Source organism: Oncorhynchus tshawytscha, linkage group LG14 (genome assembly GCF_018296145.1).
Source record: "Oncorhynchus tshawytscha isolate Ot180627B linkage group LG14, Otsh_v2.0, whole genome shotgun sequence".
Taxonomy (NCBI): domain Eukaryota; kingdom Metazoa; phylum Chordata; class Actinopteri; order Salmoniformes; family Salmonidae; genus Oncorhynchus; species Oncorhynchus tshawytscha.
In genome coordinates, this window is record NC_056442.1 from 16,668,517 (window position 1) to 16,696,357 (window position 27,841).

Genomic DNA, 27,841 nt, shown 5'->3' on the forward strand with positions numbered 1-27,841 from the left:
CGCAGAGTGAAGGAAAAGCAGCCAACAATTGCTCAGCATATACGGGAACTTCTTCAAATCTGTTGGAAAAGCATTCCAGGTGAAGCTGGTTGAGAGAATGCCAAACTACTTTGAAGAATCTCAAATGTTGAATATATTTTGACTGGTACTGTAAATCTAACAAGACTCCAGATACACTATAACTCCTTTGGCAGGTAACCTGCCCCGAAGATGCAGGTAACTTCCAACGTGGGCAGTTTTTGCCAGATCCAGTGCACCCTTCTTCTGTTCTTCATTTGCACAATTAACCAAAACAAGATCTCTTCTAGTCAGAGTTAGAGTCCCACAGATTGGTGTGCAGGGATGGTAGTGGTCCCAAAAGCCAATGGGGACATAAGGATCTGTGTGGACATGACTAACTTGAATGAGGCACTCTGCAGAGAGAGACACATCATACCATCAGTGGAGCAGTCACTGGCTCAGTTGGATGGCTCACAAGTCTTCACAAAGCTGGATGCCCGCTCAGGTTTCTGGCAGATACCGCTGTCATCAGAGAGTAGGGAGCTCACAACGTTTATAACACCGTTTGGCTGTTGCTGTGTTAATGTTTTGCCATTTGGAATCGCTTCCGGTCCTGAGCATTTCCAAAGACACCTGTCCCAGCTGTTGGATGGGCTGAGTGGCATCATAGTCCACGCGGACGATGTGCTCGTGTGCGGAAGCGACAGAGCAGAACAGGATGTAAGGCTCACAGCAGTTCTGACCCAACTCCAGGAGACTGGCCTGACACTAAATAAAAAAGGCACTTTTGCACAGTCAGAGGTCTTGTTCTTGGGACGCAAAATCAGTGCAGCTGGAATAGAGCCGGACCCGGAAAAGATCAGTGCCATCACAGATATGCTCAGACCCCAGAATGTGGCTGAAGTCAGGACCTTCTTAGGCATGGCCACATATGTGGGTAAGTTCCTCCCACAGTTTTCAGATACAACCAAACCCCTGAGAGACTTACTAGCCAAAGAGAATGACTGGTCATGGGGTCACATGCAACAGGTGGCTTTTGACAAAATCAAAGGAGACCTGGCCTCACAGAGAGTGCTGTCCCAGTATCGTCCCCACGCTAAGACAAAGGTATCAGCAGATGCATCATCCTTTGGGCTAGGGGCGGTCCTCACACAGATGCAGGACAACATGGAGTGGCGTCCAATAGAATACATCTCCCGAAGCTTATCCGACACAGAGCAAAGGTATGCTCAAGTGGAGAAGGAGGCGTTGGCTATCACATGGGCATGTGAAAGGCTCAGCCAATACCTTATTGGCCTGCAGTTTACAGCAGAGACTGACGACAAACCACTGTTGGCTCTGTTAGGGACAAAAGCACTGGACGACTTGCCTCCCAGAGTTCTACGCTTCTGCCTCAGATTACTGAGGTTCACCTATAAGATGGTGTATGTGCCAGGGAAGGCACTGATCACAGCAGATGCACTCTCCAGGGTCCCAATTAAATGTCCATTATCAGAGAAGGAGCAATGTCTAGAGGGTGAGGTACAGGTGTCCATTAATGCAATAAGGGACAGCCTACCTGCATCTCAGACCAAACTGCAGCAGATTGCAGAGGAGCAACAACGAGACTCCATCTGCCGACAGATACTGCAGCAGTGCAAAAAGGGATGGAGGAAGTGCCTCAACTGCTGAAGCCCTATTGGGTGCACCAAAGTGACTTCCACTGTAATGGAGACCTTCTCATGAAAGGACAACGGATAGTTATCCCAGAGACTGAACCAGAAATGCTAGACAGAATGCATGAGCGACACATGGGGATAACCAAATGCAGACTGAGGGCTCAACAGTCAGTGTGGTGGCTTGGTCTGAGTACTCAGATTGCCAAGTTGGTGGCCCAGTGTGAGGTCTGTACAAAATGTCAACCTTGTCATCCGGAGCCACTGATGGCAACGGAGCTGCCAAAACGGCCATGGCAAAAGGTAGGGGCAGATATGTTCTATTGGAAAAAATTACACTTATCTGCTAGTGGTAGATTACTATTCAAGATACATTGAAATAGCAAAGACACCCATAACCACATTAGCTGGTGTTAATGGATTAAAGTCAATTTTTTTCCAGGCAAGGGGTCGCTGAGGTCCTGGTTACAGATAACGCTCCCCAGTTCTCTGCAAGCTCCTTTTCTGTTTTTGCAGCAGAATATGAGTTCACACGTGACCAGTAGTCCCTACCATGCACAGAGTAATGGTGAGGCAGAGAGAGCTGTGAAAACAGTCAAGGAACTGCTGAAAAAGAACAAGGATCCATACAGGGCTCTGTTAGCTTACAGAGTTACACCACTGTATCATAGGCCGTCGCCTGCCGAGCTCCTGATGGGCAGGAGGCTGCCTTCCCCATTGCCTGTCTCGCTGGCTCAGCTTAAACCCCGATGGCCTAACAGGAAGGCCTTCGCTGAGAGGGACAAACGGCTGAAACAAAACACAAACTGGAGACATTATTCGGAGACACCGTGCTACGGAGAGGCCAGAGCTGACCGAAGGCCAACATGTGTGGATTACAAACTCAAAGACACCAGTAATAGTGCTGAGGAAAGAGGATGCCCCACGCTCCTATGTGGTGGACACAGGCTCAGAAGAGGTAGGAAGGAACAGAACACACCTCTGAGCTCTTCCAGATCTACCAACCACACAGACTGATGCCACAGAAAATGCATAAGAGGGGGTGAAGGAGAGATAATGCTCACAGAGCCACAAGCGCGCCAAAAAAGGGATGTGAAGCCACCAGAGTGGCTGAAAGACTGTTACGTAAAGAGAAAACATACTGTTGGGGACCATACCCAGCAAAAAGAGACTGTACCTAAGTTAATGTTCATACTGTTTCAGGATGTGAAGTAGTGTGTTAGAGAATAACACTGGTTTCCAAATTGCATTTCAGTTATGGTTCAGTGGTTATGCATGTTGAGTTCTTGTTCATGGGAGAGGGGAAGATGTAGTAGGATGTTCCTTGGGGGTATCCGTACCTATGTATGACATGCCAGGGTTAGGTTAGTAAACATGCTGGAGCTAGAACCTCGTTGTCGTGCGTCCTTATTTTAGATAATACTACAGTCAACACTGCACTAGGACTGTTGTCCAAAACTGGTGTTAGTTGCAGAAGTAATAAATGAAGAATACGAGTTGGATTGGGAGAACGTGATGAAAGATGTGATAAACAGATAATTGCAAGAGAGAACAATGTCCATGTCAATCAAGCATATTTGTAACAAAGTCAAAGTTCACTGCCTGCCATAAACAGCCCGTGGACACGTAATACACACTCCCTGAAAACGTTTCACATTACATTGTCAGGAACATAGTTTGTTCATATAGACTCGAGCTGCTCTCTGGTAGATTTAACAGCAAGACCCTATTGACATTGCCTGTGATTTTGAGCAGAAGGCCTCTCTACCAGCCAGAGGACACAATTCCAGGAGGACACTAAGATTTCAGCAATTGGGAAACTCACAAAAGTTAGAAAATATGCCTCCAAGTTTGACAGCTGCACTGCAAGAGTGGGAAAGTCTAGAGAAAGAGTATCATCAGATTCAGGTGAGATGTCAGATCCTATTCTAATACAAATCAAATCAAATGTTATTTGTCACATGCGCCGAATACAACGGGTGTAGACTACCTTGAAACGCTTACTTAGTTACATAGTGTTACATACAGTAATCACAGTGGTTCATCAAGGAAGAATCATTAGAATAGATGTAATAGGCTATACATTATTGTCAGTATCTTCTATACTGATATGATGATATTTAAAATTTTGTTACTAGGAGAGCCACCGGCTATACTTGCAGAAACTAGAGGAAGTTTCCAAGCTGCAGAGTAATTGCTCTTCGTCTATCGCCCGCCAGCGGAGTAGACTTAAGGACATGTCTCAGTTAATGAAGAAGTAAGTTAATGCACACGCATACACGCTCTCACATACACACCTTTGCTCTCCTTCTCTAAATGGTTTCATGCACCCTAACACTGTTTTTCAAGGCCCTCTATCCATCCTTTATAAACAGATGCAATAAGGAGAGACTGACAGAGGAGGATGTAAAAACCTTGGATGAAATCAAGGAGCACATCAAAGCAAGACCAAACACTTTCTTTGAAATGGAGGCTTTCCTTCCAAAGAAAAATGGGTACGAGTGTCACTACATTAAAAACATTATTTCACAGGTCTCAGGGGAGGGACATGTGAAAGAGTTGTTGGCTGTTTTCCTATTCTGAGGATTTATACATTTAAATTGCCAGTTAAATAAAACAATTCTCATTCACATCTCACAAACTACAGGTTGTATCTCAATCTTGTTCTGGGCAATGTAAGCGTGACTCTTCTGAGCAAACAGTCAAAGTAAGTAGCTTCCACTTCAATGGATTTGCTAACTCTTAGAAATTTGAACATACTGTACTTCTTATCTAGTGAACCATAAACCCATTTGTCATTCTATTCCAAATGTCCCCATCAGATGGAGCTGATAATTAACAAATCATAAATCATCTTTCAACAGATGGCAAACAGTGTGACTTTGCATGATTAGAAAAATGTTTCTTCCTCCTCAGATTTGCCTACAAAGATGAATATGAGAAATTCAAGCTGTACCTCACAGTTATACTGCTCCTATTCGCCTTCATGTGTTATTGCTTTGTGAGCTACAGGTAAGCTTGAATAGCTATGAACACAAACAGGTAAACAGCAAAGACCGTGACGCAACCGAGGTGCACACAAACACACACAGAAAAAATAATTACCCACAAAACAGGTGGGAAAAGGCTACCTAAGTATAGTTCTCAATCAGAGACAACGACAGAAAGCTATCCCTGATTGAGAACCATACCCGGCCAAAAACAAAGAAATACAAAAACATAGAAAAAAGAACATAGAATACCCACCCTAGTCACACCCTGGCCTAACCAAAATAGAGAATAAAAAGCCTCTTTTTATTCTCTCACTTATTCTTTTTATTCTCTCACTTATTCTCTCACTCTCACCTATGGCCAGGGCGTGACACACTTGATGGTTTTGTTGCAAAACGCTATATACTGTATCTGCTTCACACTGAGAAATAACTAGTGATGCTAGGTTTTACACAGTCAAATGTGACAAAGAACAACATTTTTTTATAAAGAACAAATACAAATGATACATTTGTGACATCAATATATATTTTTTAAATGTAAAAATAAAAGATCAATACTTACATTTGACATTTTAGTCATTTAGCAGATGCTCTTATCCAAAATGAGCAACTTACAATTAGTGCATTTATCTTAAGATAGGTGAGACAACCACATATCACAGTCAAATATACAAGATACAAACATTCAATTTCACCTTAACAATGGCTATATAGCGATTTGCAACAAAACCCATTTTAATACACATCTAAAATCTATTCATAAAAAAATCTGAGAACAGTAATACTTTGCACACACATGAAGGTACCCATAAGCAATCATATGTCATTCAACCCTGTCTAGTGTCTGAATCTCTCTCTCTGTGTGAGCGTGCGTGCGTGTGTGCGTGTGTTTGTGTGCGCGCATGTTTGTTTGTGTGTCTGTACCCTGTCTAGATTTGTTGACGCAATCCTCAATTTCTTGCTGGTGTGGTACTACTGCACCCTCACCGTACGGGAGAGCATCCTCATCAGCAACGGGTCCAGGTAGGCCCGTCAGTCTTCAGACCTAATCCCTGGCTAGAGATGATACATTCTTACACTGCTCAACAATAAATTACTTTGGCAAAATAGTAACTACTGCCTCCCGAGTGGCCCAGTGGTCACTACAGACCCGGGTTCGAGACCCATGAGGCGGCGCACAATTGGCCCAGCGTCGTCTGGGTTAGGGGAGGGTTTGGCCGGCCGGGATGTCCTTGTCCCATAACGCTCTAGGAACTCCTGTTGCGAGCCAGGAGCATGCACGCTGTCATGGACGCCAGTTGTACGGTGTTTCCTCTGACACATTGGTGCGGCCGGCTTCCGGGTTAAGTGGGCAGTGTGTCAAGAAGCAGTCTGGCTTCACCTCTCCTGAGTCAGTACGGGAGTTGCAGCGATGGGATAAGACTGTAACTACCAATTGGGGAGAAGTTAAAAATATATATATATAAAATAGTAACTACTACAGTATGATGCATTTATATAAGTACTCCCTCTTCATATTTGCCTATTCTGATTATTTTCTTGTTGTATTTGGTTAATGTTTCAGGATCAAAGGCTGGTGGGTTTTCCACCATTACGTCTCAGCCTTTCTGTCCGGAGTCATGCTGACATGGTGAGCAAACTCAGGAAGCGCTTGTTGCCAATAGTTGATCACACACCAACCACACTGTAGGTTTTTTCATAGGCAGTTTCCATTTCAAGCAATGGTATGATAGATGGCAAACAATAGAATCCAGTTTGCATTTTCTATTCCTTGTCAATATTTTAAGTTAATTTACTGCAGTGGGCTAAATCAGGGTCACACTTAGTGTTTCTTGGTAGTCTTAAACAAATCGACTTTGAAACAAAAGTATACACCTCACACACATGGCTATGGGTTTAAAAAAAGAAGACACCTGTACCATGTCAGATATAGAGTTGAAGTGTATTCAATTTTGAGTTTGCATCCCAATATTACACTTTATATACATCACAGAAGATTAAAATATTACAAAACTGTTTGACATAGAAACACCGAATTGATTTAAATAATGTTTATTCCACCCATGAGGCCACTAGAGGACGATCTAGTCATTTGACTGCAGGAAAGGGGTACGCACTTTTCACAACACCCAAAAGTCACTTAACATACACAAGAAAATCAGCAGGAAATAAAGCAATAAAATCACATATTACATAAGTAAGTTCAGTACCAGTCAAAAGTTTGGACACATCTACTCATTCAAGAGTTTTTCTTTATTTTGACTATTTTCTACATTGTAGAACAATAGTGAAGGCATCAAAACTATGAAATAACACATATGTAATCATGTAGTAACCAAAAAAGTGCAGGGCTGGGGAGTAACAGATTACAAAAAAGTGTTAAACAAATCAAAATATATTTTAGATTTTAGATACTTTAGATACTTCAAAAGTAGCATTCTCTCAACCAGCTTCACATGGAATGTTTTTCCAAAAGTCTTGAAGGAGTTCCCACATATGCTGCTTTTCCTTCAATCTGCGGTCCAACTCATTCCAAACCATCTATATTGGGTTGAGGTCAGGTGATTGTGGAGGCCAGGTCATCTGATGCAGCACTCAATCACTATCCTTCTTGGTCAAATAACCCTTAAACACCCCATTGTCCTGTGGAAAACAAATAATCGTCCCACTAAGTGCAAACCAGATGGGACGGCTTATTGCTGCAGAATGCTGTGGTAGCCATGCTGGTTAAGTGTGCCTTGAATTCTATATAAATCACTGACAGTGTCACCAGCAAAGCACCCCCACACCATCACACCTCCTCCTCCATGCTTCAGGGTGGAACCACACATGCAGAGATCATCCATTCACCTACTCTGCATCTCACAAAAACATGGCGGTTATAACCAAAAATATCAAATTTGGACTCATCAGACCAAAGGACAGATTTCCACCGGCCTAATGTCCATTGCTCGTGTTTCTTGGCCCAAACAAGTTTTTTCTTATTGGTGTCCTTTAGTAGTGGTTTATTTGCAGTAATTCGACCATGAAGGCCTGATTCACGCAGTCTCCTCTGAATAGTTGATGTTGAGATGTTTCTGTTACTTGAACTCTGAGCTGCAATCTGAGGTGCAGTTAACTCTAACAAACTTTTCCTCTTCAGCAGAGGTAAGTCTAGGTCTTCCTTTCCTGTGGCGGGCCTCATAAGAGCCAGTTTCATCATAGCGCTTGATGGTTTTTGCGACTGCACTTGAAATTTTTTTACTGACCTTCATGTCTTAAAGTAATGATGGACTGTTTTTTCTCTTTGCTTATTTGAGCTGTTCTTGCCATAATATGGACTTGGTCTTTTACCAAATAGGGTTATCTTCTGTATACCACCACTACCTTGCCACAAATGAACTTTTAACAAGGCACACCTGTTAAATGAAATGCATTCCAGGTGACTACCTCAGGAAGCTGGTTGATAGAATGCCAAGAGTGTGCAAGGCTGTCATCAAGGCAAAGGGTGGCTACTTTGAAGAATCTCAATTATAAAATATATTTTGATTTGTTTAACACTTTTTTGGCTACTACATGATTGCATACAGTGGGGCAAAAAAGTATTTAGTCAGCCACCAATTGTGCAAGTTCTCCCACTTAAAAAGATGAGAGAGGCCTGTAATTTCCATCATAGGTACACTTCAACTATGACAGACAAAATGAGAAAAAAAATCCAGAAAATCACATTGTAGGATTTTTAATGAATTTATTTGCAAAATATGGTGGAAAATAAGTATTTGGTCAATAACAAAAGTTTCTCAATACTTTGTTATATACCCTTTGTTGGCAATGACAGAGGTCAAACGTTTTCTGTAAGTCTTCACAAGGTTTTCACACACTGTTGCTGGTATTTTGGCCCATTCCTCCATGCAGATCTCCTCTAGAGCAGTGATGTTTTGGGGCTGTTCTGGGCAACACAGACTTTAAACTCCCTCTAAAGATTTTCTATGGGGTTGAGATCTGGAGACTGGCTAGGCCACTCCAGGACCTTGAAATGCTTCTTATGAAGCCACTCCTTCGTTGCCCGGGCGGTGTGTCATGCTGAAAGACCCAGCCACGTTTCATCTTCAATGCCCTTGCTGATGGAAGGAGGTTTTCACTCAAAATCTCACGATACATGGCCCCATTCATTCTTTCCTTTACACGGATCAGTCGTCCTGGTCCCTTTGCAGAAAAACCGCCACAAAACATGATGTTTCCACCCCCATGCTTCACAGTAGGTATGGTGTTCTTTGGATGCAACTCAGCATTCTTTGTCCTCCAAACACGACGAGTTGAGTTTTTACCAAAAAGTTATATTTTGGTTTCATCTGACCATATGACATTCTCCCAATCTTCTTCTGGATCATCCAAATGCTCTCTAGCAAACTTCAGATGGGCCTGGACATGTACTGGCTTAAGCAGGGGGACACATCTGGCACTGCAGGATTTGAGTCCCTGGCGGCGTAGTGTGTTACTGATGGTAGGTTTTGTTACTTTGGTCCCAGCTCTCTGCAGGTCATTCACTAGGTCCCCTCGTGTGGTTCTGGGATTTTTGCTCACCGTTCTTGTGATCATTTTGACCCCACGGGGTGAGATCTTGCTTGGAGTCCCAGATCGAGGGAGATTATCAGTGGAGTTGTATGTCTTCCATTTCCTAATAATTGCTCCCACAGTTGATTTCTTCAAACCAAGCTGCTTACCTATGGCAGATTCAGTCTTCCCAGCCTGGTGCAGGTCTACAATTTTGTTTCTGGTGTCCTTTGACAGCTCTTTGGTCTTGGCCATAGTGGAGTTTGGAGTGTGACTGTTTGAGGTTGTGGACAGGTGTCTTTTATACTGATAACAAGTTCAAACAGGTGCCATTAATACAGGTAACGAGTGGAGGACAGAGGAGCCTCTTAAAGAAGAAGTTACAGGTCTGTGAGAGCCAGACATCTTGCTTGTTTGTAGGTGACCAAATAATTATTTTCCACCATAATTTGCTAATAAATTCATTAAAAATCCTACAATGTGATTTTCAGGATTTAAAAAAATAATTGTGTCTGTCATAGTTGAAGTGTACCTATGATGAAAATTACAGGCCTCTCTCATCTTTTTAAGTGGGAGAACTTGCACAATTGGTGGCTGACTAAATACTTTTTTGCCCCACTGTATGTGTTATTTCATAGTTGTGATGTCTTCACTATTATTCTACAATGTAGAAAATAGTAAAAATGAAGAAAAACCCTTGAATGAATAGTTGTGTCCAAACTTTTGACTGGTACTGTATAAAAAAGTGCACTAAACACAAGGACAGACTGTCCAGGGAAGTGAACTAGACAGAAGATAAAAGCTAAGACAACAGAGAATCTGAGTAAGCCTGTGTGAAGGTGTGGATAGGTGTATGGATTGTGGGGTCCTGATGTGGCGAGGGAGTTCCAGAGTTGGGGAACTACAGTTCTAAAAGCCTGGTCTCCCATGGAGAGGAGCGTGGTGTGAAGGATGGTGAGGAGGCCAGCGTCTGAGGAGTGCAGTGAACAGGTGGGAGTGTAGGGATGCAGGAGGACAGTAAGGTATGTGGGCGCCAGTCCATTGAGTGCTTTGTAGGTGAGCATTAGCAATATAAAGATGATCCTGTATTAAACTGTTAGGAGGTGAAGTTCAACAGTATACAGTATATAATATAGTACACTGTATTTAAAAGTCATTGTCTGATGTCTCTTAGGCCTGATGGATACCTGTACCAGAATTTCAGGAACCAATTCCTCGCCTACTCTTTGTATCAAAGTAAGCTTTCGTACTTAAAAAACAAGGAATACATTAGTGTTACAACAATTGTCTAGTTAAAAAAAAATGTCAACCACTTCTTTGTGTGTTTGTGTGTGTGTGTGTGTGTGTGTGTGTGTGTGTGTGTGTGTGTGTGTGTGTGTGTGTGTGTGTGTGTGTGTGTGTGTGTGTGTGTGTGTGTGTGTGCATCACAGGCATCGTTCACTGTATGCAGTACTACTATCAGAGCGGCTGTCTGTACAGACTAAGAACCCTGGGAGAAAGACACAACATGGACCTGACTGTGGGTGAGACACAATGTAATAATTACAATGACCCTCCATGTTATAGCTACATAGTTACAGATATATTTGAGATACATTTGTTTACGTCTACGCTGTGTCCATCTATCTTTTAGAAGGATTTCAGTCCTGGATGTGGCAAGGGCTGACATTTCTTCTGCCCTTCCTGTTTTTTGGTCATGTGAGTATGCGATCTGGCTGTGTGATTCCTCTCAGCTCAGCATTAGTTGATCGGGAGTTAGTTTGCTTTGTCACGTATGTATTGCTGAGTCACACTGAGGCTACTTTGTTGTTGCATAGGGATTGCATAATAAATCACACATACAGTGCCTACAAAATGTAATCACACCCCTTGACTTTTCTCAACATTTTGTTGTTTTACAAAGTGGGATTAAAATGGATTTCATTGTCATTTTTGGTAAATCTACACACAAAAATGTGAACATTTATAAAAATGTAAAATAAAACACATCTTGATTATATAAATCAAATGTTATTGGTCACGTACACATATTTTGCAGATGTTATCGCAGGTGCAGCAAAATTGTGTTTCTAGCTCCAACAGTGCAGTAATACCTAACAATACAATATGCACAAATCCCCAAAATAAAAAAGGAATAATTATGAGGATGAGGATGAGCAATGTTAGAGTCCAGAATATAAATATATACAGTTGAAGTCGGAAGTTTACATACACCTTAGCCAAATACATTGTTTTTCACAATTCCTGACATTTAATCCTAGTAAAGATCACCACTTCATTTTAAGAATGTGAAATGTCAGAATAATACTTGAGAGTGATTTATTTAAGCTTTTATTTCTTTCATCACATTCCCAGTGGATCAGAAGTTTACATACATTCAATTAGTGTTTGGTATCATTGCCTTTAAATGGTTTAACTTGGGTGAAACGTGTCGGGTAGCCTTCCACAAGCTTCCCGCAATAAGTTGGGTGAATTTTGGCCAATTCCTCCTGACAGAGCTGGTGTAACTGAGTCAGGTTTGTAGGCCTCCTTGCTCGCACACGCTTTTACAGTTCTGCCCACAAATTGTCTATAGGATTGAGGTCGGGGCTTTGTGATGGCACTCCAATACCTTGACTTGGTTGTCTTTCAGCTATTTTGCCACAACTTTGGACGTATGCTTGGGGTCATTGTCCATTTGGAAGACCCATTTGTGACCAAGCTTTAACTTCCTGACTGATGTCTTGAGATGTTGCTTCAATATATCCAAGTCATTTTCTTCCTCATGATGCCATCTATTTTGTGAAGTGCACCAGTCTCTCCTGCAGCAAAGCTCCCCATAACATGATGCTGTCACCCCCATGCTTCATGGTTGGGATGGTGTTCTTCGGCTTGCAAGCCTCCCCCTTTTTCCTACAAACATAACGATGGTCATTAACAGTTCTATTTTTGTTTCATAAGACCAGAGGACATTTCTCCAAAAAGTTCAATCTTTGTCCCCATGTGCAGTTGCAAACCGTAGTCTGGCTTTTTATGGCGGTTTTGGAGCAGTGGCTTCTTCCTTGCTGAGTGGCCTTTCAGCTTATGTCGATATTGGACTTGTTGTACTGTGGATAAAGATACTATTGTACCTGTTTCCTCCAGCATCTTCACAAGGTCCTTTGCTGTTTTTCTGGGATTGATTTGTACTTTCCCACCAAAGTGCGTTAATCTCTAGGAGACAGAACACGTCTCCTTCCTGAGCGGTATGACGGCTGCGGGGTCCCATGGTGTTTATACTTGCGTACTATTGTTTGTACAGGTGAACATGGTACCTTCAGGCGTTGTGAGTTGTGAGTTGTGGAGGTCTACAATATTTTTTCTGAGGTCTTGGTTGATTTCTTTTGATTTTCCCATGATGTCAAGCATAGAGGCACTGAGTTTGAAGGTAGGCCTTGAAATACATCCACAGGTACACCTCCAATTGACTCAAATGATGTTAATTAGCCAATCAGAAGCTTCTAAAGCCATCACATAATTTTCTGGAATTTTCCAAGCTGTTTAAAGGCACAGTCAACTAAGTGTATGTAAACTTCTGACCCCCTGGAATTGTGATACAGTGAGTTATAAGTGAAATAATCTGTCTGTAAACAATTGTTGGAAAATTTACTGGTGTCATGCACAAAGTAGATGTCCTAACCGACTTGCCAAAACTATAGTTTGTTGACAAGAAATTTGTGGAGTGGTTGAAAAACGAGTTTTAATGACTAAGTGTATGTAAACTTCCGACTTCAATTGTATGCGTATGATGTGTATGTATAGACATTACGGGCAATATATGAATAGAAAAGATGTGTACAGCAGTAATTATATAAGATGAGCCTTGACTAGAATATAGTATATGTCATGTTCTGACCCTAGTTCTTGTGTTATTTGTTATTTTAGTTGGTCAGGACGTGAGTTGGGTGGGCATTCTATGTTTTGTGTTTCTAGGTTGGTTTTCTGTGTTCGGCCTAGTATGGTTCTCAATCAGAGGCAGGTGTCGTTAGTTGTCTCTGATTGAGAATCGTACTTAGGTAGCCTGGGTTTCACTGTTGTTTTGTGGGTGATTGTTTCTGTGTCTGTGTTTGTTCGCCACACGGTACTGTTTCGGTTTTGTTCACGTTTATTGTTTTGTATTCATTGAGTGTTCAGTTCATGTTTTTAAATAAACAACCATGGACACTTACCACGCCGCATCTTGGTCCGATCCTTACTACACCTCCTCTTCAGACGAAGAGGAGGAAAACCTTTACAGAATCACCCACCAACCAAGGACCAAGCGGCGTGGTAACGGGCAGCAGCAACAGCGGCCGAAGACACAAGACTCCTGGACGTGGGAGGAAATCCTAGACGGGAGAGGACCCTGAGCAAAGCCAGGGGAATATCACAGCCCCAAAGTGCAGCAGGAGAGGCAGCAGCAGCACCACCAACAGCAGCAGCAGCGGCCAGCATCACAAGACTCATGGACATGGGAGGACGAGTTGGACGGAAAAGGACCCTGGGCAGAGCCAGGGGAATATCGCCGCCCCAAAGCAAAGCTGGAGGCAGCGAAAGCAAAGAGGCGGCATTACGAGGAGCTGGCACGGCAGCGCGGCTGGAAGCCCGAGAGGCAGCCCCAAAAATGTCTTGGGGGGTGGCACAGGGAGAGTGTGGCAGAATCAGGAGTCAGACTTGAGCCAACTCCCCCTGTTTACCGTGAGGAGCCAAGGATGGAACCAGAGCCGGTGTTGGAGGTGAGCGAAGCAGAGACAGTGAAGGAGTTAATGGGGAAATTGGAGGAGAGAGTTATGAGGGAGAGGCTGTGTGGGTGCATGAGGCAAGGCATTCGCCCGATGGAGTGTGTCGGGATTGATGGCACCTGGGTCAGCTCTCCATACTCGTCCTGAGGTGCGTGCTAGTCGTCTGGTGAAGACTGTGCCAGCCTCACGCACCAGGCCTCCTGTGCACCTCTCTAGCCCTGCACATCCTGTGCCAGCTCAGCGCTACAGTACTCCTAGCAGTGCTAACTGTGGCGGGCGTTGTACTGGTCAGGCACCGTGTTATGCGGTGGAACGCACAGTGTCCCCAGTACGCGTGCTTAGCCCGGTGCGCTACATCTCAGCTCCCCACATCTGCCGGGCTAGGGTGAAGATTCAGCCAGGGTCGATGGTGCCAGCCCTGCTATCAAGATCTCCAGTACGCCTTCATGGTCCGGTCCATCCAGTGCCACGTCCACGCACCAGCCCTCCGGTGGCAGCCCCGCGCACCAGGCTGTCTCTTCGTCCTTTGTCTACAGGTGCTCCCGCCTGTCGAGCGCTGCTAGAGCCTTCCTCTCCAGCGCCCCCAGATTCTCCCGTCTCTCCAGAGCTGCTAGAGTCTCCCGTCTGTCCAGCACTGCTAGAGTCTCCCGTCTCTCCAGAGCTGCTAGAGTCTCCCGTCTGTCCAGAGCTGCTAGAGTCTCCCGCCTGTCCAGCGCTGCTAGCGCCTTCCGTCTGTCCAGAGCTGCTAGAGTCTCCCGTCAGTCCAGAGCTGCTAGAGTCTCCCGCCTGTCCAGAGCTGCTAGAGTCTCCCGCCTGTCCAGAGCTGCTAGAGTCTCCCGCCTGTCCAGAGCTGCTAGAGTCTCCCGCCTGTCCAGAGCTGCTAGAGTCTCCCGCCTGTTCAGAGCTGCTAGAGTCTCCCGCCTGTTCAGAGCTGCTGGAGTCTCCCGCCTGTTCAGAGCTGCTAGAGTCTCCCGCCTGTTCAGAGCTGCTAGAGTCTCCCGCCTGTCCAGAGCTGCTAGAGTCTCCCGCCTGTCCAGAGCTGCTAGAGTCTCCTGCCTGTCCAGACCCGCCAGAGCCGCCAGTCTGTCCTGAGCCGCCAGAGCTGCCAGTCTGTCTTGAGCCGCCAGAGCCGCCAGTCAGCATGGAGCCGCCAGAGTCGTCAACCAGCCAGGAGCCGCCAGAGCCGTCAGCCAGCCAGGAGCCGCCAGCCAGCCAGGAGCCGCCAGAGCTGTCAGCCAGCCAGGAGCCGCCAGAGCCGTCAGTCAGCCAGAAGCTGAAAGAGCCGTCAACCAGCCTGAGCTACCTCTCAGTCCTGAGCTACCTCTCAGTCCTGAGCTACCTCTCAGTCCTGAGCTACCCCTCAGTCCTGAGCTACCTCTCAGTCCTGAGCTACCTGTCCTGAGACTACCCCTCAGTCCAGAGGTGTCCCTCAGTCCTGTGGGCCTATTTATTAGGGTTCCCAGGTCAGGGTCGGCGGCAAGGGTTGCCGTTCCTAGGAGGCTACACAGGCGGACTAAGACTATGGTGGAGTGGGGTCCACGTCCAGCGCCGGAGCCGCCACCGCAGACAGATGCCCACCCATACCCTCCCCTATAGGTTCAGGTTTTGCGGCCGGAGTCCGCACCTTGGGGGGGGGGGGGTTACTGTCACGTTCTGACCCTAGTTCTTGTGTTATTTCTTTGTTTAGTTGGTCAGGACGTGAGTTGGGTGGGCATTATATGTTTGTGTTTCTAGGTTGGTTTTCTGTGTTCGGCCTAGTATGGTTCTCAATCAGAGGCAGGTGTCGTTAGTTGTCTCTGATTGAGAATCATACTTAGGTAGCCTGGGTTTCACTGTTGTTTTGTGGGTGATTGTTTCCATGTCTGTTTGTTCGCCACACGGTACTGTTTCGGTTTTGTTCACGTTTATTGATTTGTATTCATTGAGTGTTCAGTTTATGTTTTTAAATAAACAACCATGGACACTTACCACGCCGCAGCTTGGTCCGATCCTTGCTACACCTCCTCTTCAGATGAAGAGGAGGAAAACCTTTACAGTATATACAGTGGGGCAAAAAAGTATTTAGTCAGCCACCAATTGCGCAAGTTCTCCCACTTAAAAAGATGAGAGAGGCCTGTAATTTTCATCATAGGTACACTTCAACTATGACAGACAAAATGAGAAGAAAAAAAATCCAGAAAATCACATTGTGGGATTTTTAATTAATTTATTTGCAAATTAGTGACTTGGGTGTATTGATTCACTGATTCACCATCCCAAGCCTAATTAATAACTTCACAATGCTCAAAGGGCTTTTTTTTTTTTTTTTTTTTTTTTTTTTACACATCTACCAATTGGTGCCCTTCTTTGCAAGGCATTGAAAAACCTCCCTGGTCTTTGTGGCGGAATCTGTGCTTGAAATTCACTGCTCGAATTAGATATTTGTATGTGTGTGGTACAGAGATGGGGTAGTTATTCATTAATAGTGGTTTTCATGATTTTCTTTAACGCAGAATAAGTCCATGCAACTTATTCTGTGATTTGTTAAGCACAGTTTAACGCCTGAACATATTTAGGCTTGCCATAAGAAAGGGGTTCAATACTTCTTGACTCAAGACATTTCAGTTGAATTTACTCATGATTTTAACATTTTCTTCAAACTGAATTCCACTTTGACATTCTGGGGTATTGTGTGTAGGCCAGTGACACAAAGTCTCAATTTAATCCATTTTAAATTCAGGCTGCAACACAACAACATTTGGAAAAGGTCAAGGGTGTGAATACTTTCTGAAGGCACTGTAAATCTTCAGAGATATTGTAGAATTATGCTTTATCATGTTTTAGAGGCTCCTGAACCAGACCTGGGTTTCAAACTTGAAATAATGATTTCAAATACTTTATCTGTGCCTGTTAACTTGCCTGGCTTAATAAACAAATAGAAAAGTCCTAAAACTGCTAACCCTGCCCAGGCAGGCTCAAGCATGTGTTCAAACTATTTTTATCAAGTATTTTTCAAATATTTGAACCCAGGTCTGCCCTGAACATTTTGTTGACCTAGCACTTGGTATTGTGTGTGTGTGTCTGCGTGCATACATGTGTATTACTTAATGTGTGTGTGTGTGTGTGTGTGTAATGTGATGTTTTGTGTTGCAGTTTTGGCAACTCTACAACGGACTCTCTCTGTTCAGGATGGCTCGGCTCCCAGACTGTCAAGAGTGGCAGGTCAGTGTGCCCCCAGACAGCTTTCCTGATAGACATATTCTTTGCTCCATTCACCCCCTAAAGTGATTCAGTTGATAATGATAAAGTGGGCCTCATGTCTTAGCAATGTTCATGTGTGAACAGGGCATGGGGCTTGTACATAAAATGTTGATTTATTTATTAAACGTACTACGCCCTTTAGATTATAGTCTCCCATCCATAAAAGCAGGCAACAAGCCATCCAGTTTTCTATTATATAATTATAAAAAAGCTGTCTTCCCCATCTTATGCCAGTATTCACAATTTCTGGTGTCATTCTAGGTCTCAATGTGTGGAATCTCTTTCCTCATTCTGTTCATGGGCAACTTCCTCACTACTGTTGCAGTAGTCCGCACCAAGCTCAAGAGCAAGGACCAGTCAAAACCCAAGGGTCAGTGAGATGAAGAGGATACACAGAAACTGCATCCGCTGGTTCATCCTATAGGAGCTTCTCCGGAACATTTCTATAATCATGGCTCATTTACTAGTGACAGAGGATCATGGGCAGTATTCAATGATCCCCAACTTTGGTTGCTTTGGGGTTGCTACTGTATAGATTTGTGATTTGGATAAATATAAAGATAGTTTCTGCTCAATATAATAATGGCACAGCAGTTTATGGTGTGACTTAGTCATTTCAGAATAATTTCTACTAAATTAAAAGGACAGCAGAATAGTCACAGTGTGATTGTGCAATAACATGGCCTCTTATTGCTAAAATAATAAATTATATACTGTGGACCTATCTCATACCCCATCTTCAGGTGTGTGTGTGTGAGAGATACCACAAGGCTTGACAGATTTATTGATTCCATGGATATCATCCCATAAGGTACAGGTCTGTGCTACAGTGCTATCTGTTCTTGGTACTATCAACAATCAAAATACACTTTATTTAACTAGGCAAGACAGTTAAGAACAAATTCATATTTACAATGACTGCCTACCCGGGGAACAGTGGGTTAACTTCCTTGTTCAGGGGCAGTATAACCCAGTTTAGGGATTTGATCTTGCAACCTTTTGGTTACTAGTCCAAAGCTCTAACCACTAGGCTACCCGCCTTAATCTTTCATTATGCGAGGATACCTTCAATATGACTGAAGGTAACTTGTTTCAGGGATGTGCAGACAGTTTGTACTATTGGGTGGATTACATAACCTTGACTCCTGGCCCACTGCACTGTGATCTGTGTTGTACTATTCCAGTTATATGTGCACGTCATTAGGTAATGTCTTTATGGACTAGTCCATTTCTTAAAATGTGTATTCTTCAAAGTGAGATACTCAGAAAATATCGTGAATAAGCAAATAAGTATAGTTAATTTAATTGTTAGACAAAAAATAATGGTTGATTATATGGTGTATTTTTGTACACGTGATCTGACCTTTTCAACCGATAGCATGTCGTGACTTGTATATCAATTTTTTCACTCTTGAGTAGTAAGTACTACACCCCTTGAGAAAACTGTTTTGGTTTCGTCCTACTGAGTGACGGCACGGTAAAGTTTCCCCATTGTGTTGTACACTGTGGTTTTGCATGACGGTGAAGACGAAAAGGTAAGTAGCTCGCTAAAAGTCAGTTATGTTTCATATAGTAAAGTGCCGTTTCCTTGACAGCATTGAATGTTATTGTCCTGAGAATGGATTGTAATTCATGTTAAGTTTATTTCAAATTTAGATAGCCAAGTAGCTCGACAAGGCCAGTTTAGCTAACTAACCAACTGTCAAGCAAGTAACGTTACTACTGTATAACGTTAGAACTGTATAACGTTAACGTTAGAACTAACAGTTTTCAGCAAGTATAGCTAACCTTAGCTATCTAGCTAATGGATAAATAGTTATATATATTTTGCTATTTAGTTTATAAATTTACAAAACACTGTTTTTAGTGTTTTAGTTAACAGCTTTGCCACTTGTCACTTTGTAGAGTCAGCTAGTAGCAGCTAACGTTAGTAGTTTGGTGTTTGATTGCTAATGTCGTGGTCAAGCAACATTCTAATTTATATAGGTCGTTATCAATTAAAGGTCACAATAAGGTGCAGAGCGTTACATTTGCCGCCTCCAGGGGCAACTGGGCAAGGAGACGGCTAAAACAATTGACAACTGCGTGCCGTTCAAAGGATTGTTAAATGTTAACGATTTGGTTGTAAGCATCAATTCTTGAAGAGCATAGTCAGAACTACAAATGTCCAATTATTCCATGCAAAACAATTTCGCATAGCTCTAGCGTCAGTTATACAGCAAGTAACTGGATGCTTTTCATGATTAGTAAACGTCAATTGATAATGTAATTTCAGATACGAGAGTAGCCTGACGGTTGCTCTCTATTGGCCACCATTAACTGGATATTTGAGTGATATAAAATACAAGTGAACTATACCTGACAAGGATGAGTGGTTTAGGTAAATGTCCAATTATTTGTGCACTCTGCATGCCAAGCAGCAGAAGGGACCATTTGCTGATGTACTATTAGCTGATCATGTTTACTTTTAAAGCTACCGGTTGTACAGTCGCCTAAACATAGTGGTAAGTAGACGTTTTATATATATTTTTCTCCAACCTAGCAAAGTTACCGAACATTATCCCCTTTTCAACATGGTTTAAGTGTTTAATCACGATTGCGGATGACAGACATGATAGCTAGGCTACTTTGATGGACCACGTCAAATCGGCTAGCTAGCTAATAACAGATCACGTCAATATGCGTAGTTGGCTAACTTTCAGGGGTTAAGCTAGATGGCTATATCCAAATATTGTTTGATTTGCTTGCCATCTCTAGTGGTGATAACAGAAGTTTAACTGACCACTTTACCAGGACAAGGACTTGCTTATGTCAAGCTCTTTCCAAAAGCCTTATGATGAAGCAAGCTAAATGACACACGTTGTTTGCTTAGTTAGCTACATGGCAAATGGATAGGCTACTCTAATTTATCTTAAGTTACATGATACATTTGCGTTTACTCATCATGAACAGCAGGCAGTAAACGTTACTTGCTGTATAACTCTGATATGGCTACATTTGGAATAATCGGAAATGTGTAGTTCCGACTATGCTCTTCCGGAGGTCATGGTATTGAAAACAAATAGTTAAACATGTATTTAATAATCCCCCTGAGAACAGCGTTTAAATTGGTTGTCAATGGTTTTAGATGAGCTGGGAGGCTCCTTGGCCCCCAGTAGCCAAATCGAACGCTCTGCACCATATTGTGACGTATTGTTGATGACGACCTATAGCTAGCTAAACATTTTCAAGCTTTGTTTGATCTCTGGGCATTGCTTGACTGAATGTAGCCCTTGATCATGACTCATTGGGTGAAGGCGTCTTTTGTGTGGGGGAGTTTTGTTAAGGGCACGACGCTCTCTGAACATTAACACACTACTTGTGGTATGGTTTTGGAAGCATAAGGACCTTATCTTTCATACCATCATGAAATAATAATAATAATAATGGGGGAAAAAAGGTAAAATTGTTACACCTTTTTATATGGTTAGTGTTCCCACATGTCCATATCTCCATGTTACTCTGCGTGTTTACGGAAGACAGACAGAATACAGTGCTAATTAGCTGTCTAGCATGCTCGTAACGAAAATGTGTGTGTAACAGAAGAAGGCCGCCAGAAACGTGTCATTGAAAAATACTGAAAGCTGTAACTGTGATTAAAGCCGGTTAAAACAGTGTATATTTTGATTTGTGAAATCATTTTGATGTCATATGAAAGTGAAGGGCTTCATGTTTCTAGAACTGTATTGAAATTTCAATCAATGAATCAAATGTATTTATATAGCCCTCATTACATCAGCTGATGTCACAAAGTGCTGTACAGAAACCAAGCCTAAAACCCCAAACAGCAAGCGATGCAGGTGTAGCAGCACAGTGGCTAGGAACAACTCCCTAGAAAGGCCAGCACCTAGGAAGAAACCTAGAGAGGAACCAGGCAGGCTATGAGGGGTGGCCAGTCCTCTTCTGGCTGTGCCAGGTGGAGATTATAACAGAGATTATAATTTGAGAATCGATTGGCGTTTAGGTTGAGTATTTGACTTTTTTGTCAGCCAGAGCCAGTTTACCTCTGAATATGGCATATAAGGTCCTTGGACCATAGGGAGTAATGGTAGGCTCCTTGTGTACAACTTGGGCTAGAGTCTGAATTTAGTTCATGTCACAGAATTGCATATCTGTTTCTTGTTATTAGTGTAATAATACATTGTTTATTTGTTAGGCATATTGTTTGATGGCTGTTTTTAATTAGTCTCTTTTGTCAGAAGTTAATAAATTAGCGATATGATGTCATGAACCACGAGAGATATGGAAAGAGGCATGAGATGAACTCTTGTGACCTGTTGCACTCTGGCAGACGTGGATATTACATGTGAATTGCTAAACATGAATCGGCATAAGCTGTCAACAACAATAACCTAGCTCTTACAACTTAGCATTTAGTCTTCATGTTTCATAAATTAGAAATCTCTACAGGCCATTATCCAGAGCCATGTTTAAACTTTATACACTTTATAGAAACCAGCAACAGTTGAAGTCAGAGGTTTACATACGCTTAGGTTGGAGTCATTAAAACTTGTTTTGCAAAAACTCCACAAATGTATTTTTAAATACTATAGTTTTGGCAAGTCAGTTAGGATATCTACTTTGTCCATGAAACAAGTCATTTTTCCAACTTTTGTTTACAGATTATTTCACTGATAATTCACTGTATCACAATTCTAGTGGGTCAGAAGTTTACATACACTAAGTTGACTATGCCTTTAAATAGCTTGGGAAAGTCCAGAAAATTATACTATGGCTTTAGAAGCGTCTGATAGGCTAATTAACATAATTTGAGTCAATTGGAGGTGTACCTGTGGATGTATTTCAAGGCCTACCTTCAAACTCAGTGCCTCTTTGCTTGACATCATGGGAAAATCAAAAGAAATCAGCCAAGACCTCAGAAAACAAATTGTAGACCTCCACAAGTCTGGTTCATCCTTGGGAGCAATTTCCAAATGCCTGAAGGTACCACATTCATCTGTACAAACAATAGTATGCAAGTATAAACACCATGGGACCACGCAGCCGTCATACCGCTCAGGAAGGAGACACGTTCTGTGTCCTAGAGATTAATATACTTTGGTGCGAAAAGTACAAATCAATCCCAAAACAACAGCAAAGGACCTTGTGAAGATGCTAGAGGGGGAGGGGGAGGCTTGCAAGCCGAAGAACACCATCCCAACCCTGAAGCATGGGGGTGGCAGCATCATGGTGTGGGGTGGTTTGCTGCAGGAGGGACTGGTGCACTTCACAAAATAGATGGCATCATGAGAACGGAAAGTCATGTGTATATATTGAAGCAACATCTCAGTCAGGAAGTTAAAGCTTGGTCTCAAATGGGTCTTCCGAATGGACAATGACCCCAAGTATTCTTCCAAAGTTGTGGCAAAATGACTTAAGGACAACGAAGTCAGGGTATTGGAGTGGCCATCACAAAGCCCTGACCTCAATCCCATAGAACATTTGTGGGCAGAACTGAAAGTGTGTGCGAGCAAGGAGGCCTACAAACCTGACTCAGTTACACCAGCTCTGTCAGGAGGAATGGGCCAAAATTCACCCAACTTATTGTGGGAAGCTTGTGGAAGACTACCCGAAAAGTTTACCCAAGTTCAACAATTTAAAGGCAATGCTACCAAATACTAATTGAATGTATGTAAACTTCTGACCCACTGGGAATGTGATGAAATAAATAAATGCTGAAAGCATTCTTTCTATTATTCTGACATTTCACATTCTTAAAATAAAGTGGTGATCCTAACTGACCTAAAACAGGGAATATTTACTAGGATTAAATGTCAGGAATTGTGAAACGGTAAATGTATAAATTGTAAATGTATATGGCTAAGGTGCATGTAAACTTACGACTTCAACTGTATAAATCAGCAGAATTGTTGTACAGTGGCAAGAGAAAATATGTGAACTCTTTGGAATTACATGGATTATATTGGTCATCAAATTTGATCTGATCTTCATCTAGGTCAAAACAATAGACAAACAGTGTGCTTAAACTAATAACGCACAAATTATTGTATTCAATATAGAAAAGAGAAATACATACCTTTTCCAACCTAAACTGAATGATTCAATTATGTGAACCCCTAGGCTAATGACTAACCTGAAGTCCAATCAATGAGATGAGATTGGAGATGTTGGTTAGAGCTGCCATGCCCTATAAAAAAAACTATTTTTTTCTTGCTATTCACAAGATGCATTGCCTGATGTGAACCATGCCTCAAACAAAAGATCTCAGAAAACCAAAGATTAAGAATTGTGGACTTGCATAAAGCTGGAAAGGGTTCAAAAAAGTATCTTTAAGAGCCTTGATGTTCATCAGTCCACGTTAAGACAAATTGTCTATAAATGGATAAAGTTCAGCACTGTTGGTATTCTTCCTAGGAGTGGCTGTCCTGCAAAGATGACTGCAAGAGCACAGAGCAGAATGCCCAATGAGGTTAAGAATCCTAGAGTGTCAGCTAACGACTTACAGAAATCTCTGGAACGTGCTAACATCTCTGACGAGTCTATGATATGTAAAACACTAAACAAGAATAGTGTTCATGGGAGGACACCACAAAAGAAGCCACTGCTGTCCAAAAAAACCCATTGCTGCATGTCGGAAGTTCGCAAAAGAGCACCTGGATGTTCCACAGTGCATCTGGCAAAATATTCTGTGGACAGAAGTTGAGTTGTTTGGAAGGAACAAACAATGATGTGTGGAGAAAAAAAGGCACAGCATGCCAACATCAACCTCATCCCAACTGTGAAGTATGGTGGAGGGAGCATCATGGTTTGGGACTGATTTTCTGCCTCAGGGCCTGGACAGCTTGTTTATCATCGACGGGAAATCAATTCCCAATTTTTTTTATTTAGACATTTTGCAGGAGAATGTAAGGCTCTGTCCGCCAATTGAGGCTCTACAGAAGTTGGGTGACGCAACAGGACAACGACCCAAAACACAGAAGTAAATCAACAACAGAATGGCTTCAATAGAAGGAAAATACACCTTCTGGAGTGGCCCAGTCAGTCCTGACCTCAACCCAATTTGAGATGCTGTGGCATGCCCTCGAGAGCAGTTCACACCAGACATCTCAAGAATATTGCTGAACGAACAGTTTTGTAAAGAGGAATGGTCCAAAATTCCTCCTGACAGAAAATGTTTGGTTAAGTTTGTTTCTTCCAAAGGATGGTCAACCAGTTATTAAATCCAAGGTTCACATACTTTTCCCATCCTGCACTGTGAATGTTTACACGGTGTGGTCAGTAAAGACATGAAAACATGTAATTGTTTATTAGTTTAAGCAGACTGCGTTTGTCTATTGTGACCTAGATGAAGATTAGATCAAATTTTCCAAAGGCTTCACAGTTTTCTTGCCACTGTATGTCTCCTAACAGCCAGAACGTGCCACTTGGCCAGTGCACCATGGCTGACAAAGCACACTTTCTAAATGCTTGTTCAGCAGTTTATTTTCCCTTTTGTCAATGCTCCGGTGGTTAGTCATTACAAATCATTATTGCCTTCCTCCTTATGAAATGGCACAGGTTGCGATGGTGGTTGCTGTGTGTCAGCTTGGGGTAATAAAAAAATATATAATCCTCAATCTACGCACAATACCCCATAATGACAGGTACATTTTTTTAATAAAAAAAAAAAAAGTTTTAAATGTTTTGCCAACTTGATTGGAGTCCACCTGTGGTAAATTGAATTGATTGGACATGATTTGGAAAGGCACACACCTGTCTATATAAGGTCCCACAGTTGACAGTGCATGTCAGAACAAAAACCAAGCCATGAGGTTGAAGGAATTGTCCGTAGCGCTCCCGAGACGACAGGATTGTGTCGGCACATATCTTGGGGACCTTCAATGCTGCTGACATTTTTGGTACCCTTCCCCAGAACACAGTCGCCTCCATGATTCTTAAATGGAAGAAGTTTAGAACCACTAAGACGCTGGCTAGCTGCCTGGCCAAACTGAGCAATTGGGGGAGAAGGGCCTTGATCAGGGAGGTGAACAAGAACCTGATGGTGACAGAGCTCCAGAGTACCACTGTCCAGATGGGAGAACCTTCCAGAAAGACCACCTCTGCAGCACTCCACCAATCAGGCATTTATGGTAGAGTGGGCAGACACAAGCCACTCCTCAGTAAAAGGCACATAACAGCCCGCTTGGAGTTTGTCAAAAGGCACCTAAAGAGACTCAGACCATGAGAAACAAGATTATCTGGTCTGATGAAACCAAGATTGAATGCCAAGTGTCACGTCTGGAGGAAACCTGCCACCATCCCTACGGTGAAGTATTGCAGTGGCAGCATCATGCTCTGGGGGTGTTTTTATAGCGTCAGGGACTGGGATCAAGGGGAAGATGAATGGAGCGAAGTACAGTGAGCTCATTGATGAAAACCTACTCCAGAGTGCTCACTACCTCAGACTGGGGCGAAGGTTCACCTTCTAAACAGCCAAGACAATGCAGGAGTGGCTTCGGGATAAGTCTCTGAATGTCTGATCGAACATCTCTGGAGAGACCTGAAAAATGCTGTGCAACGATGCTCTCATCAAACCTGACAGCTTGAGATGATCTGCAGAGAAGAATGGGAGAAACTCCCCAAATACAGGTGTGCCAAGCTTGTAGTGTCGTACTCGAGGATGTCTAAAATGCTTGAACAAAGTACTGAGTAAAGGGTCTGAATACTTATGTAAATGTTATGTTTCAGTTTAATACGTTTGCAAAAAAAATGCTGCAACCCCGTTTTTGCTTTGTCATAATGGGGTATTCTGTGTAGATTGATGGGAAAAATACTATTTAATACATTTTAGAATAAGGCTGTAACTAACGTATCAAAATGTGGAATAAGTGATCTGATAGTTTTTCTGATTGGATTAACGCACCACCACTAATGAGCTGTGGAGTTTCCCAAAGTAATGTTTTCTTCAACTCAAACAGCAAGCAAAGTCTGTTTTTAGGTCCGTTGAGAATGACAATAGTTCCTCAATGTATTTTAGTCTTTCCAGCTCTCTCCCTTTTGATAAAGGGGCGGCAGGGTAGCCTAGTGGTTAGTGTTGGACTAGTAACCGGAAGGTTGTCAGCTCGGGGGTTTGAACTTGCAAGGTACAAATCTGTCGTTCTGCCCCTGAACAGGCAGTTAACCCACTGTTCCTAGGCCGTCATTGAAAATAAGAATTTGTTCTTAACTGACTTACCTAGTTAAATAAAGGTAAAATAAAAAACTACTCGGCGTGAAAGGGGAAAAATGTCATGCTGTGAACCAGTGGAAATATTTAAAAAAATAAACCTGCCTGATTACTTCTTATCCCTTGTACAAATAGCCTACAGCTGTGTCAGAGGGCCCAGAATATTTTATACAATGTTGCAAGTTGAGCTTCCAGCAGGACCCAAATTAATAGTTGATACAATGTTTTAAGTTCGTGGCTACCCATGGCCTGCCTGCAAATGTCATTTATAGGGTATTTATTTTCATCAGGATACTTTCTACCTGCAGGCTGCAATGTTTTTCTTTGTTGGATTTAATAGGCTATTTGTACATTGTTGGCAATATAAGTTAATTTCAGGTTTCTCATTTTCATTTGGATATCATTTTAATTAACCATATGATAATGATTTTGCGATATGAAGACGTTTATTCTAAGATAAATTACACTGTTCCATGAAAACCATAACTGGCATGATCAGTAGAAATGGTAAGATAAATTGGCATTCCGCAAGTCTGCCGATTCCTTGTGTAGCCGGTAACTTCGGCAGAGTAATGGCAGAATCTGCGAAAGCCCGTAGGAGCGGGAGGAGAGTAGGGTCAAATTAAATGTTTTATTCTGGGTATCTTGATCTCTGCTCTTCAGTCATTTGTGTCTTATTTCATCAGTGCGCTTAAAGTTGTAGTTGACCTAATTAAAACACGTAGGGTGTGTCCTAATATTTGGAAAAATACACATTCTTTAGACCAATCGATTGGTTGAAAGAACAGACTACTTTCGGTCAACAGATCTTTTTTTGTCGGGGACAGCCCTACTCGTGATTTTTAACCTCTGCCCTGTCTGGTTGCCCTGGCAGCCCTGTGTGTGACAATGGCGGACGTGGAAGCAGAGAGCAGCACCCAGCCGGAGGCCATGGAGGAGGAGAATCCTCTCTTCAGTAACCTGGACCTCTTCCTCTTCACCCTCATCGCCGGCCTCATCATCTACTGGTTCATGTCCCGCAAGAAGGCCGAGCCCATCCCTGAGTTCAAGAAGCTCGACCAACCGTGAGTACTGCTCGTTGTGTGCTTAATGCACACCAGGCGCTTGCTGTACATCTCTCAACAAATAAGTCACAAGGGCCTAACCACAGAGTACTAGAATTTACATGAACCATATGATGGTCCAAAGATCGCCATGTTGGTCAGGGAGTTAGTCAATCATGGTTTGCCAGTGCTGTGATAAATACTGCACATTGTTTTACACAATATCTTATCTGCATTGTGTTAGCTAGCTAGCTAGCCAGAACAATTCTTCCAAAATTGTATATGCCAATATTCTGTTCAAGCAATGCAGTCAAACCCCAGCCATACACTGACTCAAATCAGTTGATGATAAGACAATGAAATCACATTTTATTGGTCGCATACACATATTTAGCAGATATTGCGGGTGTAGCGAAATGCTTGTGTACACATC

The 27,841-nt window shown here is 42.7% G+C and overlaps 2 protein-coding genes across 2 annotated transcripts in view; both read left to right on the forward strand.

The window, feature by feature from the left end:
- The first annotated feature begins 3,279 nt into the window (after positions 1-3,279).
- LOC112266698 (ion channel TACAN) lies at positions 3,280-17,896 on the forward strand. The gene is made up of 12 exons (XM_042297074.1): positions 3,280-3,563; positions 3,794-3,912; positions 4,031-4,150; positions 4,303-4,362; positions 4,572-4,667; positions 5,582-5,671; positions 6,213-6,278; positions 10,356-10,417; positions 10,612-10,704; positions 10,815-10,879; positions 17,053-17,121; positions 17,422-17,896. The coding sequence occupies exons 1-12, from the start codon at positions 3,495-3,497 to the stop codon at positions 17,536-17,538; spliced, it is 1,026 nt and encodes a 341-aa protein (XP_042153008.1). The 5' UTR covers positions 3,280-3,494; the 3' UTR covers positions 17,539-17,896.
- Positions 17,897-18,595: 699 nt separating this feature from the next.
- LOC112266699 (NADPH--cytochrome P450 reductase) overlaps positions 18,596-27,841 on the forward strand; it is a 51,304-nt gene continuing 42,058 nt past the window's right edge. The window contains exons 1-2 of the mRNA XM_024444397.2: positions 18,596-18,695; positions 27,240-27,429. Coding sequence (XP_024300165.1) covers positions 27,254-27,429 — 176 coding nt within the window. The 5' untranslated portion in view covers positions 18,596-18,695; positions 27,240-27,253. The remainder of the gene's footprint in view (positions 18,696-27,239; positions 27,430-27,841) is intronic.